The sequence below is a fragment of the Syngnathus acus genome, chromosome 3 (genome assembly GCF_901709675.1).
Source record: "Syngnathus acus chromosome 3, fSynAcu1.2, whole genome shotgun sequence".
In the NCBI taxonomy this organism is placed as follows: domain Eukaryota; kingdom Metazoa; phylum Chordata; class Actinopteri; order Syngnathiformes; family Syngnathidae; genus Syngnathus; species Syngnathus acus.
The window spans coordinates 1435450-1450346 of record NC_051089.1 but is presented as its reverse complement, the minus strand read 5'-3'; the positions used below and the strand labels follow the sequence as shown (position 1 = coordinate 1450346).

The 14897-nt window shown below is 40.7% G+C and overlaps 1 protein-coding gene across 2 annotated transcripts in view; it reads right to left on the bottom strand.

Moving 5' to 3' along the window:
- The window catches only part of gpc6a (glypican 6a), a 47904-nt gene that overhangs the window by 3220 nt on the left and 29787 nt on the right, over positions 1-14897 (bottom strand). The window contains exons 4-7 of one of the 2 annotated variants that reach the window (XM_037247780.1): positions 9674-9839; positions 6241-6371; positions 4917-5060; positions 4489-4518 (exon numbers count right to left, since the gene is read on the bottom strand). In XM_037247780.1, the coding sequence (XP_037103675.1) occupies positions 4489-4518; positions 4917-5060; positions 6241-6371; positions 9674-9839 (471 nt within the window). The remainder of the gene's footprint in view (positions 1-4488; positions 4519-4916; positions 5061-6240; positions 6372-9673; positions 9840-14897) is intronic. The other variant, XM_037247781.1, reaches the window with a different exon arrangement.

Sequence of the window (14897 nt, the reverse complement as noted above, 5' to 3'; positions counted from 1 at the left end):
AACCACTTGTCACAGAAATTTGAGCAGAGTTGGTCGCAAAGAGGCAAGCCGGGATTGTATTTTCGTCTCTCTCCTTTGTTGCAAAGAAGCAAAATGTGGTGTATCTTGAGAGGTGGCTTTTCCCAATAGTTCTGTCTTTTCAACACTGAGTTTGATTTGCTAGACACTGAAGCATTAAAGACATGCAGAGATGCAGCCTCCCTTTTGTGCGCTCTATCCGGGGGAAGGAGACGGAGAACTGAGACGGGATGAGACTTTGATTTATTTATTGAAAATGGCACTGATGCTCACTCAGCTCTGAGGGACAGCCGGGTTCAAATTGTGAACATTCTATTGATCCTCTTAAAGCTCAGACTCCGACTTATTTTATTCATTTATTTATTTTTAAATGTTTTTTAATATTTTTTTTTATTTTAACAATAAATAATTTGATAATTGTGATGACTCAATAAACCAGACAACGTATTGTAGTCAAAATATGCAGGAGATAAATCCAACTAGTGATCCAAGTATAAATCATTTTAATTTTTACTATTATTATTGGGAATGTTTGGAGGATCCTCAACAGGGAAGATGTTTTAGCGCAGCATATTCATGCTAAACAAAGCATGACCTGCCTAATATAAGCACAGATGGGTATTTCAGAGCCGGCTGGTTTCATGTCTTTTCCCAAGGGTAAAAATTCCATTTGGGGAAAGACTTTCCCAAACAGATGGCTGCTTGTCAGATAAACTTTCAAAGTAACTTGAAACTAAGTTGGTTGTTACTAGATCAAATACAATAAAGACGAAATTCTTGCATTGATTAGTACAACCATTCAAAAAGGAAATATAATACAAAGGTGGGAAAATTATGTTTGGGTACACAAGACGTACAAAAAAAAAAAAAACTTAATTCGAGTATCCTTAGTCACAGGGAGGCTTAATTCAACTTGCCTCCCTATCGCTGTAGATGAGGACAAACTTTTCCTCGAGCAAAGTTGGGATGATGTGTTGTGCGTATTTTGTAAAGGGAAAAGATTGAGCCAACAGCAAGATGAGGAACAGGCAGTGGCATCGTGGCAGATGACCTCCCTGGAGGGATTTGGGCTGCTCAGACAAGTTTGACAAATCACTTGTTTGGCTCCAAACAGGCCCAAATTGGAAATTGCTCACCATTTACTGGAAAACTTGTGAAGTCATACCAAGATTGAATGCAGCAAGTACACTGGTATTTTCTTTTTTTCTTTTTTTTTTTAAGAAGAACTTTTTGGCTTTTTGTGAAACTATCCATGACGATTTCTGGACAAAACCAACCGGTTTGGCGAAATACATTTCTCGTGAGGACATTAATGTCAGTTGTGATGTTGAATCCACTTTGTTTGCGATTGTGAGTTAATATTTTACTAACTCATGCACGGCAGAGGTCAGAGATGATTCATTTCACAGGCTCGCTGACAGATATTAAAATATTCAAAGCTGTTCAGCCTCAAATTACGCTGCCCTTTCTTGATTTGTTGATGGCAATTTACTCAATATTCTCACTTCGTTGGTTTAATTTCAAACGGTGTCATATGCGATTCTGGTTGCTCAGATAAAAACAAAATGTCTGCCTGGTTTATTCGATTTTTTTTAGTATTTTTATTTATTATTTATTTTTCTTTGTATTTTTTTTAAGTCTTGTTTCGGATGAAAAATGCATAAAAAGGAGTATTTAAAATAGACTCAACCCTAAAGCACATAATGTTTGGTACAGATGTTTCTGTCAGACATATCCGCCATCGATAGAAGGTAAAACTTCCACCGGCTTAAAACTTTCAGTATTTTGACATTTATTATGTAGCAGCGATACGGATGAGACATGCGGAAACGCGCAAGAAGAAAAAGACACAAAGACGGAGAAACAAGCCTCCGCCAACAAATGAGTTTTTCCTTTTTTGACATTTTGTTTGTTTGTCTCTGAGAGCACAACATGCCAACAGCGGGTGCCAACGATGACGGCCATTAAGCTCGATTAGCAACTTTTTGTATCAACCGAGTCAGAATTTTGTCACATCAACAACAGAAAATCATGCCAAAGCGCAAGACTATAAATATGACATTAGCAACAGCGTCATGCAGCTGAGCAAACAAAAACAGAATGAATTTAAAACTATACAGTCAACTGTCTTGAGACTTTGACAAATCACGCCAAGAAGCGGCTGACTCTAATTGGTGTCCGCACACCTATGTTGTATTTTGTCTTCATTTAGCTATGCGCGAGCCAAGCAATTAAGTCATGCAGACAAAAACTCGACATTTTTTTCTCCCTATTGCTCACTCTGGCTTGAAAACGAATCTTGTGGGAAGGGCAAACAGTTTATTTAAATGATAAGAATTGAAGGGGAAACACAAAAAGTTCCTCCCAAGTGAGCATAAAATATCAAAATGCTTGACCTTAACTGTTATAATTAGAGAAAATCCCCCTTTTGTTAAAATACCTTTTAGAGAGCGAGCGGCAGCCAGAAAAGAGCACTTTGTTAAAACCACTTGTTATCCATGTCACGGTAAAGTAACAACGTTGGACCACCTTCGTGATGAATAAGTTATTTGGCAACCAGAATCTTCCTTCTTTTATTAAATAAGAGACACTTGAAGTCACACTTTTTACACTCTTGAGTTTTTGCTTGGAATCGACATAGGCTGTTGTGTATAAAAATGTGTACCAGATAAAAGACCTCAGGAATATATTTTAGTATATTAATATAATATATTAATATTTTGATAAGCAATCAAATAAAATGCTTGAGCATGTGACAAGGACAAAATAATTGCTGTTCTTATTTTTTGTTACTTCAAATTGAACATTGGACAAAGGAAATGTTTATTATAGAGCTTAAAAGTTTCCTTGAACATTTTATTAAACTAACTTTCCTAATTATCTCGCATCACTGGGTTTAAGTCCTTTAGGACCCGTTGGCATGTAAGTTGGCTGTCGACTAGGTCACCTTCCTGAAACTAAAAATTCAGGTTTAATTTGGATTACAAAACCAAAAGTATTGGTGCTTCATAAAACTTAAACATTTATAATATATATATATATTATCTGCAATTAATTCAGTGCCATTGACGGTTATAGATGTTAATATGAACTGGGTTGGCAGTGAATTAAGTTTTAAGAATGAGTTAAAATGCTTGTTTCAAAATATTTGAAGTAAACTTTCTGTATTTTGTCTCATGGAAAATGCTCAATTGGCACTTATATCAGTTCACAATGCGCCATTGTCTTCTCAGACGGAACACAACTCCTGACCACAGGAAAGAAGAAATCGACTTTTGCACTTTTTAGAAGATAATTGCAATGTGACAACTCACAGTGATCAATTACGTTTTCTCTCCACTCTACTAACTTTGTGAAATGGCAACCAAGATGCCACTAGGTGTCTGTCAGCAGCACGTTGCAGTTTTTTTTACAAACTCAACAGCTTCCTCGCACTGTGTTGTTAACATACACACACACACACACACACGATTTCATCATCAAAATCAGTTTTTTTTTTGTCTTAACACTTAGTCTCTTTTTCCTCATTTGGGGATCCTAAATGGAAAAAGTGATCTGAATGCATCGTACGAGTTTAATTAGAGCTGAAGCTAGGCGGCACGTTTAATGCGTTTCTACAATTTGGCTTTGTTGCCATCGGTCAAATTGTAATTGGTGCTCCTGTCTACACTCCCAGTGAGCCAAATGATTTCTCAAAGAAAGATGACTTTTCTATGCTCACTCAATGAAGTTGAGCATGTACGTACGCTTTCATTCTTTTTCTTGCAGCTTCTTGGATGATTACATTGTCCTCTCAGTGTGATGTGACTGCAATCATTCATGGCTTGCTCTGAACTATATATTATATTTATTATATTTATTATATTTATTATATTTATTATATTATATTATATAAAATAGGGTATCTGATCAAACATGTACTCAAGTGTCACACTGAAATGACGTATCATGTTGTGGATAGAAACACTTGAGCGGAAGCTGCGGTAAATGAAACACTTGGAACGTGCTTCACTCGCTAGCACCCTCTCTCCGATTCACAAGCAAGCCAAATGACAACGTAACGATTGTTATCTTAAGGAGATTATACACCACCGAGAACATCATGATGGATATTATATTCAATTTCCTACATTAAGCCTTCCCAAATTGTATACTGCTCCCTGTAGGGGTGAGTCTACAAATATGATGTGATCTTTTCCATATCAAAATCAAAACATGGAGGAGCGGCAATTTTATTTCGTTAAATTCTATCAAGATGAACAAAAATGCAAAATCAGATATAATAAGAGCCATGTTGCAAAAACTTCAAATAAGCCACAAGTCAAATTGCAATGTTGAGTTACGCAATGATGCCACACATTAGAATGAACCCTGAGCAGCGTGAGAGCAGGCCGGCGCGGAAAAGCGGACAAAAGGTGTGATTTGACGTGCGTGCATGCGTCAAGGTAAGAAGGAAGTCAGATTGCTTACACTGTGTTGCATTGTCATCCAGACAGCCCGCTAGTCAAGCAGCAGCGGAAAAAATCAAGAGGACAAAGATTGAATTGGACAAAGGTCAAACAGATGCTTTAAGTTCAATGATAAATGCCGCTACTTAATAAATCGATAGGACAATCGCAAGTCGGCTGTGAAAGAATTATCAGGCCGACTGCCGTCAGATATGTTTAATGTGTGTCATTTGTTTTGTCAGGGACAAGGAATAAGGATTTCAACACATGCGTTTAAACAAGATGGTGAATTTTGCCCAATGTGAGCAAAAGATAATTTCATGTTTTCTCTCTCTTACATGCTCCCAGATATTTAGAAATGCAAAATATTAGAAACATCTCTAGCCAAAAATAATAACTTATAAAATAACATAATATAAAAGCTTATGAAACTGTTGTGCTAGCACATACCAGTCGATCCAGGCTCGTCTCCGTAGCTCTGGTCGGCTTTTCCTTGGGTGGGTGAGGTCTGAAACGAGCACTGAACACGTCGGAAATGCCACGTGCAGACCTGCCTATGCTTGAAGGTTTGGGTGGACCACAACTCTGAAAAAACTACAAAGGAAGGAAACAAACGTGCATAATAAGTCCAAAACAACAAATGCAGTCCTGATTGTGTAATTCTTGCCTAATGGAGGTTTTAAAGCAATGCAAAAGTTCAGTTATTGGATCAAAAGAAATGTCAAACAAGCACAAAAAAAAATCTCGGGCTGCAGATTGCTTGTTGACGACGTCGCCTTTGTTGCGATCCAAAGGAATTCAAAACGGCAAAACTCATCAGCCTTTGCGGCCTCTCCGCCGTCCCCCAATCCGGCGTGTTGGTGAGCCACGCGGCAGTTATGACAAGGAGCTGTCTTTTGTCTCATATTTATCAATTCTTCATGGCGATTACAATTCTTATATCCGGCGCATCAGAGAAAAACTGATTTTCCACAGGTCAGTGCCACTGGAATGAGGGAAGGAAGAATGCCTTGTGGATTTTCAGAGAGATGGTAATCTCAGAGCAATCTTTTAGCCAAGCACAACCTTTCGGGAAGCGCCTGCCTGCCTGCCTGCCTGCCTGCCTGCCCGCCTGCCTCGGGTGCATAGACAATGGCTGGCGTTATAAATTGCAGCTGCAGCTGTGATACGGGAAAGAATGGGACATCTTATTCAAACTGACCTGGCTGAATCTCGCCAGGGGAAGGGAGGGAGGTAGGGAGGGGCTTAAATACGCCGGAGTGGAAAAGTTGAAATCAAGCTTGCCTTTAGATAAGAGAAGGTTTTTTTTTTTTTTTTGCAGCTTTGATTTTTGCTTTAATCCAAAGACGGCCGGGCAATTTGAAACCGAAAGAAGTTTAAGGATAAATGAGCTTCCATATTCGTAGGTTAAATAGAAGTCGTCTCATTTAACATCGAATCTTCAAGGCATTTGTGCTCCACATTAAAAAAAAAATTAGCTGGTTGAAAATTTGATATATAGGCAGTATCTATTAAGTCTACCCCTGCTTTAAATCTTCCTTTTTCACATTTCAGGACCAAGGAGAGCAGCAATTTACTTGAGTTGAGAAAATATTATATATTATATATAATATATATAATATGATATAAATTATATATATAATATATATATATATAATTTATAATTAATTATATATATATATAATTTATTTATATAATTTATTTCTTCGTGAAATGAATTGTGGAAGACATTTTTGTATTTGATACAGGTTAAGCACAAAATAGAGAAAGTTACCTTTGCTGACAGGATCTTGTTGTTGTCCTGCATGATCATGATGGCTTCGGAAATCTTGAGGTCAATTGGCTCAATGACTGCATCAATGTGAAAAGGTCCTTGCAGTCTCTCTGCCACCAACAACATGGCATCTGACACGACACACAAATAACATGCAGATAAATTAACAAACAAGTGTGAGGAGCATTTTTGAGGGTGTTGTTACTCCGCAAGCCTGACTAGAACCAGATATTATTTCCCCTCGCTCAACAGCTTCACACTTCTTGCTTGTTATTTTTGAATAGTTTGACCAGAGGATCGGAACAGCAGTGGCAACCTAGCAAAAGTGTCTCCAGGGGAAACGTGATGACTCATTTGTGATAAATTAGCACAAATAAACTCACATGTTTCATACATCAGCCTCAGATTTTAAATTGTGATTGTGGAACATTGACACAGTCTAATTGACAGTTTTTAATAAGAGCATGTGACAATATATACATTTTGTCGATCCAATGGAGCAGTAGAGTGTTTCCTTTGCCAAACATCAAATAAAGTAAAGCTTCCACAGCTCACCGAGAGCCCTCGTTAGAAAAGAGGGGAAAAAAAACAACAACATTGGCTTTGGTTCTCAGGGTCGAGGGAGTTGTGGGGAGGTAAGGTTACATTTGGAAGCAGGCCATGCAATTAAAAAGGAATGAGCAAATGAAATCAATGAGGATTGTTTACACTCTGGTGTCACTAACAAGAGAGCAGCACATCCCTATATCCTAATTGAGAAAAAGAATGTGTGAGAGGCAAACCTAGAATTAGAAGACCAGAAGGATTATTGTACAAAAAAAACTTCTAACACACTTAAATTGACATTACAGTAGTTCCTATTTTTGATCATGTCATCTATATCTATGACATAATAAAAAAATATTTATTTATAAATAAATGTTTAAAATAAACACATTATTTATTATTTTTATAAAACAATAATATAATGATATATTATAAAATAGATAAATTCATCCATTTTATAAATAAAAAAAATAAATTAAAAACGAATATATATAAAGCATGCATGCGAGATGTGCAGCAGTGTTGTGTTGGCTCAGGATAGTGGCTAGCTGTTAACTGGCTCATCATTTGCCACTTTGCATGTTAAGTGCCTCTGTGCGCTCGTGGTGGACATGTAGCTAGTGTATAATCTGCTTGTTTTGTGTTCATTCCGTTACCGTTTGTTTGTTCAATAAAGCAATTCAAAGTGCTTCCGTGTTTATCCTTGATCACTTGCCTAGACATTACGATTCATTCGCGCTATCAGTGGTAGGCCTTTTTTAAAACGACTGAGCATTGTCTACTTTACTGAAGTCGTCCATGCGGCAGATCTGCTTTGCAGTGGACACTTTTGTTTTTTTATAGTAAGCTTGAAACAATCTTGTCAGACATTTGACAACTTTTACGCAGTCTTTCCTCCGGGTTTGCGCTTATATATGCAAGGCTGCAGTTGGTTATCTCAAATTAGATATGTACAATTCCAAAATGGCAAGACGCAAAATGACGAGGGACGATTGTACTCGTCAACAATATAAGTACCATTGTTGTCCTGATCTGCGTTGGGGCGGAGCTGCCGACTGCTGCTCATGATATTTCTTGTGTCGTTTTTTTTTTTTTTGCTTCTGGCTGTACCGAACCGTACTGTAGGCGACTATAATTTTGCAACTGTACACTCGTGTAAGCTCGTTATTTCAATACCACAATTAAATCACAACTAATCTCTCCATAAAAGATAAAAGCAATTAAAACCCAGCTCTTATCAAGTGTGGGGAAATTACACAGACACTAAACTGCAATTGATAACCATCTCGACGGTGCTGTTTGTCTGTCTGTCCAAAATCGAAGAGAATCTGATGCGGCGGAAAAGCAGCAGAAATGTCTCAGCGTGGCTCTCTGAGGGTATTTTAACAAGCGGCTGACAAGACAAATGATAATGATGCGTCCGTCATCGTGCAGAGCTGGCTATATTTGTCACAACGGCACTTGACGGATGGTCTGGTATCACACGCCGGACACACATGCAGCCGTATCACACTTACAAGCAAGTAAATTCCAGCTTCCTTCAGGTTTATAGACATTGTCTGCTTGTATCCAAGTCGACAATGACTTTTTTATAATATTATAGATACTGTGTTGGGATTCTTATTTCACAAGGGCACCGTATTTCATTGGCCGGTGATCACGTATGTATGTCATATAAAAATGTGAAACAAGCCACAAAAGTAACAAAATGCCTCAAGAAATGTAAAGTATCGCCATTTATTCTGATTGGACAGCGTTTGACCTCGGTGATTTTCAAATTGTGGGTATTTTTAGTTGCGAATATTTTTCCTGGTCATGTTTTTGTTTTCCACTGCCGCCTGGGACAGAACGAGACAGAAAACGACAACAATGTCTGAAATGTTGAATGGAGCAAAACAGAATGAATCAAATTGAATACCGTTCCGTCATTCGCCCTTCACGGTCTTATGCAATAAATGAAGAGGGAAAAGTCGAACCAGACAACACAAGGAAAAAAAAAAAAAGTAGCATCCCAGTAAAACTTGGGTGCAATAAAATCAATAAATTTTCACAAGCATCTCAAGGGTTCCCCTCGCTCTAACCAGATTTAAAATTCTGTTACAACAGCAGCTTTTCCCATTACTGTCAGGAACAATGTCCCGTTGCGGCGATGGATTTGCCTCTTCACAAGTGAACAAGACACTCACTTTTTAACAGATGTCATAAAGCAGAGAGACATTTCAGTCAGTACACTGGGGCCTGTGTTGATCTGAGGCTGAAGACAAGCCACCAGAGAGAACACATGCTATGCAGGCTGGAGGCTTTTTGGGCTAGACAGACCTGTCAAAAAAAGCACCGAGTAGCACACAAGCACACTTTACTTCACATGCAGCTCGACTCTCTGACGAGTCACCTCGTTTAGAAAAGAAAACTGCCTGTATGATGCTGGTCTACATGACAAATAAAGGATTAGCCTGGGAAAAAAAAAAAAAGCCAGAGGGACCATTCAAATGTGGCTCCTTTTATACGCAGCTTTCAGCAAGCAGCTACTTACAGTCTAACTGCAGCGCTCTATTACTCACCAAGCTCTGCTGGAAACTCGGCACAAAATATGTTTGCCGAGGATCTGCTCTCCTTTATCAATCCCAAACAGTGGGGACCACAGCCAGCTTTAAGCACTCAGCCCGGGTTCTTGCAATGGAAAACATCACTTCACAGTTGCAAGCGGAAAACAAATCCCAAAAAAATACGAGGGAATGGCTGAACAAATACGATCTTAGTTTTGTCTCTGTAATGCTTTCGGAGCAGAAGCAAATACTTCTGAATTCCCGCAGTCGATTCCAAGGCGAGAAAATGTAACATTGCCTACTTGAAAGTACACAAAGACTGTAGGCGGGATTTAACTCACCCGTGAAAGTGTTCCATTCCAGATCCAGGTCAGCCTGGTTTGCGAGACAGCCTCTCATGACGTTCTGACAGTAGTTTTGGCAAGGCTTGAGCCCCGGCATGCTTCGACAGTACGGGCAGTATAACATCCTGGTCAAGGCCCTGACGCAAGCGGCGGCAACGTTCACCTGAAGACATGCCGAGAAGAGATACAAATGTAAACACAAGGCTGACAAGCAGTGGAAATGAATGGGGGCCAAACAGTACTTAAGATAAAATCAGGTTAGATACTATTTTATTCGTCCCACACTGAGAAATTTGAAATCTCGATTACGGTTACAGGACTGACTTTGCAGACCTCAGACTGGGTTGATAGTGTATGAATATTTCCTTAATGTATTCAGGACTGATAGCAGAATCCGCAAAAAAAAGCAAAAAAAGCCAAGACCAAGGCCTTGGAAATTAATTCTAACCCAAGACCAATATTGCCCTCTGGACGTTTTATCATTTTTAAAAAATTCAAGCAGAATTAGTGCGGGTGCATATGTCTTCCATTGGGTTCGGTCTGATCAGCACTGCACATATGGCACATGACCCGAGTGTAGAGATGTGCACGAGATAAAAGACCGTGACAACAGGAGGTTTTCAACACCGCCCGGCCTGATCTTTTGTGAAGGCTGCGCCTTTTGTGATGAGACTGGCGCCACTGCCATGGCTTGAGCCAAAGTGACAGGATTCTCACATCTGCTTCCCTTCAGAGGTGAGGATGCAGAACGAGGAGTACATCTGATAATTGGCCTGTCAGCCTCTGCATTCGTGCTTCACTCCAGACTGTGTCCAGCATGTACTCTGGAGACTGCATTATGTTAGAGACGCAAGATGGAGACCGCCGCCTGCATTCAAAGCCTTTGACTTTACACATTAGTATTATTCAAATTATTTAGACAATTTCACCAAGAAAGTTCTTCATACCGTATTTTCCGCACTATAAGGCACACCTAAAAACCTCCAATTTTCTCAAAAGCCGACAGTGCGCCTTATAATCCAGTGCGCCTTATATATGGACCAATATTGAGCCACTACGGCAGGTGTGTCCAAATATATGGACTTATATATGGACAAAGTTTTAAAATGGGCCATTTCTTTTTTTTTTTTTCCGGTATGGCGCCCTGAGTGGCTGCCTCCCAGCAGTGTTCTCTCTTTTCCTCTTTATTTCCTTCTTTTCTCCTTTTTCTTTCTGTCTTTTTGTCCATTCGGCGATGCTGGTGCCTTCTACCGCACCTCGGTATCACTTCGGATCGGATATTTATTTTTTTTCTTCCTGGGACCGGGATCATCGGTCGAGACCGGCGTAACTCTACGACGGCTTCCTGCTTATCCGGCCAGTGATGACCGGGTCCCTCGCCTTGGCCTTGCAGCCGCAACCCCTGTGGGGAGTCCGCCCCCTCGTGCTCGTCGGAACCAACGACTTTTGCCATGCTAGCCCCGTGGTGACCCTCTGCACATGCCCCGACTGGGTGCCCAGGACGCTGCTCACACGTTTGCCTGCTTTGTGATGTTTTCACCGATTCACGACCATGGTCCATTGGGCGCCGTTGAACTAGACTGCCCTTACATCTGTCTATGGACCTTGTGGAGGCTATTTTGTGTGTTTTGGGGTGTTCTCTTGTATTGAGGGGTGCTGGTTGGCCGCTGTTACTTTTTTTTCCTTTGTCTTTTAGCTTTGATTTGCTTTGATGGCTTTTAACTTGAACACTTTCTGACTTTCTTTGTGGCGCCGTTGTGTGGCAGCCTTATGAGCCTTGAGTTGCGCTCATGCCATCTGTGTGTCTTTTGTATACCCACTCTGTGGTATGGATACTGCTGGGGCCTGAATTTCCCCTCCCCTGGGGATCAATAAATATTCAATCAATCAATTCATTGAAGGTGCGCCATAATCTGGTGCGCCTTATATATGGACAAAGTTTTAAAATGGGCCATTCATTGAAGGTGGGCCTTATAATCTGGTGCGCCTTATATATGGACAAAGTTTTAAAATGGGCCATTCATTGAAGGTGCGCCTTATAATCCAGTGCGCCTTATAGTGCGAAAAATACGGTACTTAAAATTCTCCCACTTACACCATCCATCCGTCCGTCCGTCCGTCCGTCCGTCCGTCCATCCATCCATCTCTTTATATGAATCATGAATGTAATGTGAAGGTACATAGCATCACAAACCCGGCGACACAAATATGACAAAATATTAAAGTCACAACAAAAAGGCAGAACACGGGGGAGGGAGGAAACTGTGCACTTTAATAACAGTATTGGTGGCATCTGAATCGGTGTCTAACTTTCATCATGTCTCTTGTTATCGCTGCGGTTTGTCTTTGATTTGGTTCAATGTGTGTGTTATTGTGTGGAGGAAACAAGCAGAAGAAAGAAGCTCGGGAAAAATACCACCATTGTGACAGAGACTCTATTAGTGCACTTGCTGCCATTGTTTGGCAGCTGGCAGCGAGGATCAAATTCGACATCTTTGACATTTGCAATCTGCCCCTGACACCACGCAATGCCTTGTAAGAAGCCGTCACAACTAGCTCGCCTGTTGTCATTTTCCTCCGCTTCGTGTCATCTGCTTGTGTTATGGTGAATTGTTTATACCGCCCGAGGAGTATCGGTAACACGATGACATTTTTACAAAACAAGGGACATTTAACGGCTAACCCGCTTGCAAAATACTGCGCTCGGCTCGATGCGGGAACAGAGACTTTTAAGCAGTTGCGCTTAATAAATCCCAAAGCAGCCTTCAGAAAGCCTTTTTTTTTTTTTTAATCACCCAATGTAGACATTTACCAGACATGAAATGATGGTTTGTTAAACACAGCCTGTCATGTCAGTTTCTATTTTAATTAGCAGAGGAATTGAATCCTTTCCTTGAGAAAGCGAGACAGAAATAAACAAGTTCAAAACACATTTACTGTCGAGAAATCTTTTTTTAATTGCTTTTCGAAAACCTTGTGTTGCATCCTGCTCAAATGTGTCATGAGTCAAATGCAGCAAACAAATGTTTTAATTTTATGCAACATTCTTTCCAGCTGTAAACGTGATATTTCGTAAAGTTGTCCAAAGTTACATTCCAAAGGAATTCAGGCACATCTATTTTGTTTTTCCTGACATTGTTTTTCCCATGCTCGCCGTGTGGCCCGCATGAAGGCTAATCCGCTAATCTTGTTAGCACATCTTTACACTTGAGTGACTGGAATATTGCACAGCGGGCTGAGGGTAAAATCATGGTGCGAGATGCCTCAGATCTGGTGGAAGACTAACACACACTAATCTGCTCATCTGATGTATAAGCGCTAACGTAGCGCTGCATGCTGTGCGCGGCTACTGGACTGCATGCTCGGGAAAACCGTGACGCATGCAGAGACATTGGCCTGCTCATCATCTCTCCGCTTTCAAAGCTCAGTTATGAGCTCAGTCAAGCTAGCGAGTCACCACGAATTTTACGGATTATCATGTCTTATCTTGAACAGTATAAAACCAGGGAGTCACGAACGAGCTCACCCGTTAACACGGCTCATATAAAAAGTTACTGCCTATTATCAGTAGGTGAGTGATGAGAGACATCTCACAGAAGACACTCGGAAATATTCGACAGGGTGTTGTCAGGTGCATATGGCGTGAACTCCCTTCAGGGCCTTAGCGGCTCGGTGCCACTTGTGAGGAATGACAATATCTTTGCGAGCTAGCGAGGCCAATCAAGAAGAACACAGGTGGGACACCGAGACCCACGCCAAGAATTTGTCTCGGTCGTTCCGTCATAATTTCTGTCACTGAGAGCATTGGGCACGGGAGCACGTTGCCGACCCGCCGTCCCCGCTCAATTACACGGCCATTAGTGTCGCTAGCACTACGCTTGATGTGTCATTGTGCAAAACAGATTGCTCCAAAGACAACCGTGGCCAGCAAAACATTTTGGCAGGAACGTGATTGTCAGTAATCGCAACTGGATCTTGCAAAAAAACCAAAAAGCCGCAGAGTGATGTTCAAGTAATTCCTTACAAGAATCTTGTATATGCTCACAGAAGGTTAGCGTAAATCCTAAAATCCCTCACATCAAACATTCGCCCTCTGCAGCACTGACGAGCGATCTAATGTCTAATCATGCTGTCAGATTTGCGCGCAGCAAGAAAGTAAAAGTGACTAGAATGAGTTTTAGAAGCTTGAGGGGGGAAATAACACGCAGACCCTGCGATGATCAAAAAGCCGTTGAATGAAATGCTTTCATGATGACTTTAGTACTAAAAAACTAAATTACGATAAAGACCAACTGGTGTTTATTACAAAATGCCTAACTTGATGAGGGAGTAATTATAAGCACGTCTTTAACATTCACATGTTGTGCGCAGTGGCAGTGCTAAGATTTTTTTCCTTAGGGGGGCCATGGGGGAGGGGGCATATATCAGGGGGCCTGTAAAAGGAAGAAACAAAAATGCTGCTTTAGAAAATGCTGAGAAACATTTACTGCATGTTTTTTATTTGTATTTGCTTTTATTTCGCCTTGTTTGACTCTGCTGTGTGCAGTCAGTTGGTTTTTACAAGAGAAAATCTGCTGTCAGTTGCCTTACTTGGATAAATAAAGGTTAGTAGTAAATAAACATAACTCCAACAAATTCCCGAAATTGAGTGGTGGCTGAAAATCTGCTGTCAATTGCCTTACCTGGATAAATAAAGGTTAGTAAATAAAAATAACTCCAACAAATTCCCGAAATTGAATGGTGGGTGCCCCGCCAATTGTATTTCAATTGCCCTTTTTCCCCCCACTCCATCAAACAACTCCCCTCAACTTGAGTCTCTGCACTCCTCATCTTCAATTGTAGAGCGGCTGCTGTGACTCAATGCTCGTCTGGCCGTCTTGTCAGAATATTAACAATGTGGTCGGATGGGATTCCATGACAGAGCTCCCCCGCCCCCGTCGACGGAACTGCCCCTCTGATCTATCTTGACAGCAACCATGTCATGCGGCATGTCTCGAGTACCAGTCGGGACTGTTTCTTTAATTTCCAGAGACAAGCAAACATGTTAAAAGCCAGTCTCGTGCTAGTGGCGTGGCACCATCAGCTATTTAGTATCTCTTGAGGTTACCCGACATGCAGAGAGAATACTGTCGTCATTCCGCATCGATGGTTCGCAGATAAAAGTACATTTTCTGTCCACCTGAGGGAAGGCCGACATCCAATCTTGAATGTCAGAGGAAAA